This window comes from Chinchilla lanigera, unplaced genomic scaffold (genome assembly GCF_000276665.1).
Source record: "Chinchilla lanigera isolate Chin_1 unplaced genomic scaffold, ChiLan1.0 scaffold00013, whole genome shotgun sequence".
NCBI lineage: Eukaryota > Metazoa > Chordata > Mammalia > Rodentia > Chinchillidae > Chinchilla > Chinchilla lanigera.
Window position 1 is genome coordinate 20,397,299 of NW_004955414.1, and position 4,016 is coordinate 20,401,314.

Consider the following 4,016-nt stretch of genomic DNA (forward strand, 5'->3'; position numbering starts at 1 on the left):
AAATTATATAAGTATTAAAATGAGTCAACTGAATTTGGCAGTTTCATGTTGTTGGCTTCCATAGAAATTATAGCTTGGGTAAATTTTCACATAGGGATCATTGTAAGGCTTCAGAGAGAAGCTTAAAGAGTTTCATATTTGCACCATTTACATAGTGTTGCATTCTACCCCAAAGTTAGCACAGTACATCTCTGTAAAAGCCTGCATGTGAAAAATATTTGTCAAAAACGTTTTCCCTCCTGATTTAAGTTCATGTGCATTCTTTAATTTTATTGAGTGAATTGCCATTGGAGCAGATATGAAATTTCCACCTCTTCTATTGCCTAGCTACACAATTTGGAGCAAATTATTTAACTAATTTAAACATCAGCTTCCCTATATGCATGTGAGTGATAAGAATTTTCTTTTCTTCCTTGAACAGTTATGGTGATTGAACCCAATGATGGATATGAAGATGATTGGATTACCATATTGTAAGAATTCATGAAATTCTGGGTATTATGAAGGTTCCTCTAATTTAAATATTAGTGTTCTCCTATTTAACAGAACATAGTGCTTCCTGCCGTGTGTTAAAAGGGACAAAATTTCCTTCTTCCCTCTTTCCCTCTCCCCCGCTTTCCTCCTTCCCTTTCTCCCCACCTGTTCCGCTCCTCCATTCCATTCTCTTCTCATTTGTCTTTCTTGTTCTTTGTCGATTTCTGTTTATCTTTCTTTCTTTGCTTTATTTTCTCATGTTGGTGCTTTCTCTGAACAATAGACAGGTCTTTTGAAAAGAAATTTTGAGTAATTTTCAGTTGCTGAGTCTTAGTTTCCTTATCTGCAACGCGCACATACCACAACTCCTACTGTCAGAACACACATAAAATTAGACAATATATCAAATGTACCACACCTAGGGAGCTCAAAATTAGTGAGACCAATACTAACATACCTTAGGCTATTTCATATCACCCTAAAATCAACATATTTACAAATAGACATGTGTTTTAGAGATTTTTTTTGCATATTTCTGGATATTTCCCAGGAAAGCCTGATAATATTTCATTCCACATATGATTTGATTTGTTTAATCCTTTCTTCCAGAATCAATAATTGACTTTTAGAAATACTTGAACCTGCATTTCTTATATTTTGTTATTTGCCTGTGGACTTTTCCAGGTAGTGATGATTTTACCTTGATGTTTATTGCCACCGATGAGAAAGAGACAGGTTTCCCTTACTTGAGAAAATGTGATATGGAACAATTCAAGTAATTCTTTAATTCTCAATAAAGGGGAAACACCAAGAGTGTGAGAAAGAAGCTTGCAGCTCTAACAAACTTGGAAATACTAAAGTTTCTCAAGAATTAGCTATAGTAATTGGATAAATACTGGATTGCCAGAAAGAGCTTTTAAATAATGAACTATATATGTTTTTATCTGTTATGTTCAATTTCCCAAATATCCCTTTCTTCTTAGTCCACCACGATGTTGGTCCTCAATAATACTAATGCTCAATCTGTGACCTTCTTTCTGACGGGCATCCCAGGGCTGAGATCAGGCCAGGTCTGGATCTCCATTCCTTTTTGTCTCCTATATATCATTGCCCTCTCTGGAAACAGCATGATCTTGTTGGTGGTCCTCCGTGAGCACAGCCTTCATGAGCCCATGTATTACTTCCTCGCCATGCTTTCTACTACAGACCTGAGCTTGTCCCTGTGCACACTTTCCACAACCCTTGGTGTCCTCTGGTTTGAAGCCCGGGAGATCAACTTAAATGCCTGCATTGCTCAGATGTTCTTTCTGCATGGCTTTACTTTCATGGAGTCTGGGGTTCTGCTTGCCATGGCCTTTGATCGATTTGTGGCCATTTGTGACCCACTGAGATATACCACCATTCTCACCAATGCCAGGATTGCCCTGATTGGGATGATTGTTTTGATAAAGAATGTTGCTGTCATGGTGCCAGTTGCACTATTTGTCAAGAAGCTGTCTTTCTGCAAATCTCTTGTTCTTTCACATTCTTACTGCTACCATGTTGATGTCATTCAGCTGTCATGCACAGACAACAGAATCAACAACATCCTAGGTCTGTTTACAATCTTCTTCACTGCAGGGTTTGATTGCTGTTTTATCTTACTCTCCTATATTCTGATCATCCGATCTGTCCTCAGCATTGCTTCCTCAGAGGAGCGACAGAAAGCCTTCAATACCTGCATATCCCACATCAGTGCTGTTGCTATCTTCTACATTCCTCTCATCAGTTTGTCTCTTGTCCGCCGCTATGGCCATTCAGCACCTGCATTTGTTCATACCATCATGGCCAATGTCTTCCTGCTCATCCCTCCAGTTCTCAATCCTATAATCTATAGTGTGAAAACTAAGCAGATTCGAAAGGCTATTATGAAGGTCTTAATTCAGAGGAAATGTCAAATTTAACCAACAGCAATCTCAGAGTAGAGAAAACTATTTCTGAACACGTGCTTTTGTAGAATGATGTAATTGTACCCAAACTACCAAATATGCTTCTGAGAGGCCAAACTGTGCAACCACAGGTTGTAGGTTATTTACTTTGTCTCTTTGTTAGTACACTTACATGAATAACATTTAGATTTAATTTTTACTTTCAATATAAAGTGAGGAGCCAGGGATATAGCTCAGTGGCATAAGTGCCTGCCTGGCAAGTGCAAGGTCTTGAGTTTGATTCTCAGTACATATATATATATATATATATATATATATATATATATATATAGTGAGTTACTGTAGGTGAACAACTACTGCTTATATTGGAAAACAGTGTTAGAACATAGGAAATATTTTTTCAGATGTGGTGTACAACACCACATTTGAAAATATTTAATATGGGAATCTTGATAAGGCAGTTGTTCTCTACTTTTTGACACACAAAAACACTTTAACTACTTAGATATTTTTCTCTTAAAACTCTTAATTCTCTGCATACATCTAAAATTATCATATAATTGAGTGAATTCTACAATGTATATTGGTGTATTTGGACTTTGTGTCTTGTGTAAGTGCACCTATCTTGCCTTGTATTACATGCAGGGATATATCTAATATAAACAAAATACCATACCAATTGCTAAAAATTAGGTACTACATTTGTCAGGTGAACAGTAAAAGGTGTTAATAATATTTTTCATCTTCTAGGAATGAGCTTAATTCTCTTTTGCCAATATTTATTAAGGTTAGGCCTGGTGAAAGGAAGCCTTTCCTTCTGGTTTATGTGTATCTCTATTTCTGCCATATGATTCTGTTTATGGGACAAGTTTGGGGGAACAGTGGTAAATCAAGCTTTAAAAATTTCCCTTTTCATGTATTCTAAGCAAATAACAAAAGCCAGCTCATTCCATAATTTTAGACCAAATATTTTTACATAAAAATGGAAGAGTATATTCAAGATTTGCAATGACCATATCACTGAACATCATACCTTTTATCCAATAAATAACAAGTGAGAGTCTTCCTAATTATGGTATTATTGCATTTCATGGAACATTTTCAGCCCTCTGAGGGTGTTTAATGGGGTCTTAGTTGTCAATTGACCATGTAAATCATAATGTGATTCAAGAGCACATGAGAAATAGTTGACATCAGTGAAGAGTGGAGAAGGTGTTACAAAACACTACATTGAATTTGATTTTATGTTACTCGGATTCCAACCAAATGACATAAACCATGCAACAGTTTCAATGGGAAAAGATTAATATAAAGAATTATTAACAGGGAAGGAAAAAATGGGAGAAATTGGCTAGTAAGATCTAGATCTATCTACTTTTATGATAACTGGAAACCTTGAATGTAGTCTTTCATTTGTTCCAAAACTATAAATAATATAATAGCAACTGTTATGGTCTGTGTATGGATGTCTCCTTGAAGTCACATGCAGTCATGGTGGGTGGACTTTTCAGAAGTGGTTCAATCTAGAGTTTGTGATTGATTCATGGCCTAATGCTGGAGTTAAGGCTCAGAAGTGGTTCAATCTAGAGTTTGTGATTGATTCATGGCCTAATG

At 36.2% G+C, this 4,016-nt stretch overlaps 1 protein-coding gene across 1 annotated transcript; it reads left to right on the forward strand.

The window, feature by feature from the left end:
- Positions 1–1,436: 1,436 nt before the first annotated feature.
- Positions 1,437–2,417, forward strand: LOC102018712 (olfactory receptor 51F2). Its single transcript, XM_005380056.2, has one exon. It carries the CDS (start codon positions 1,467–1,469, stop codon positions 2,415–2,417), a length of 951 nt encoding a protein of 316 aa, XP_005380113.1. The 5' UTR covers positions 1,437–1,466.
- The last annotated feature ends 1,599 nt before the right edge of the window (positions 2,418–4,016 follow it).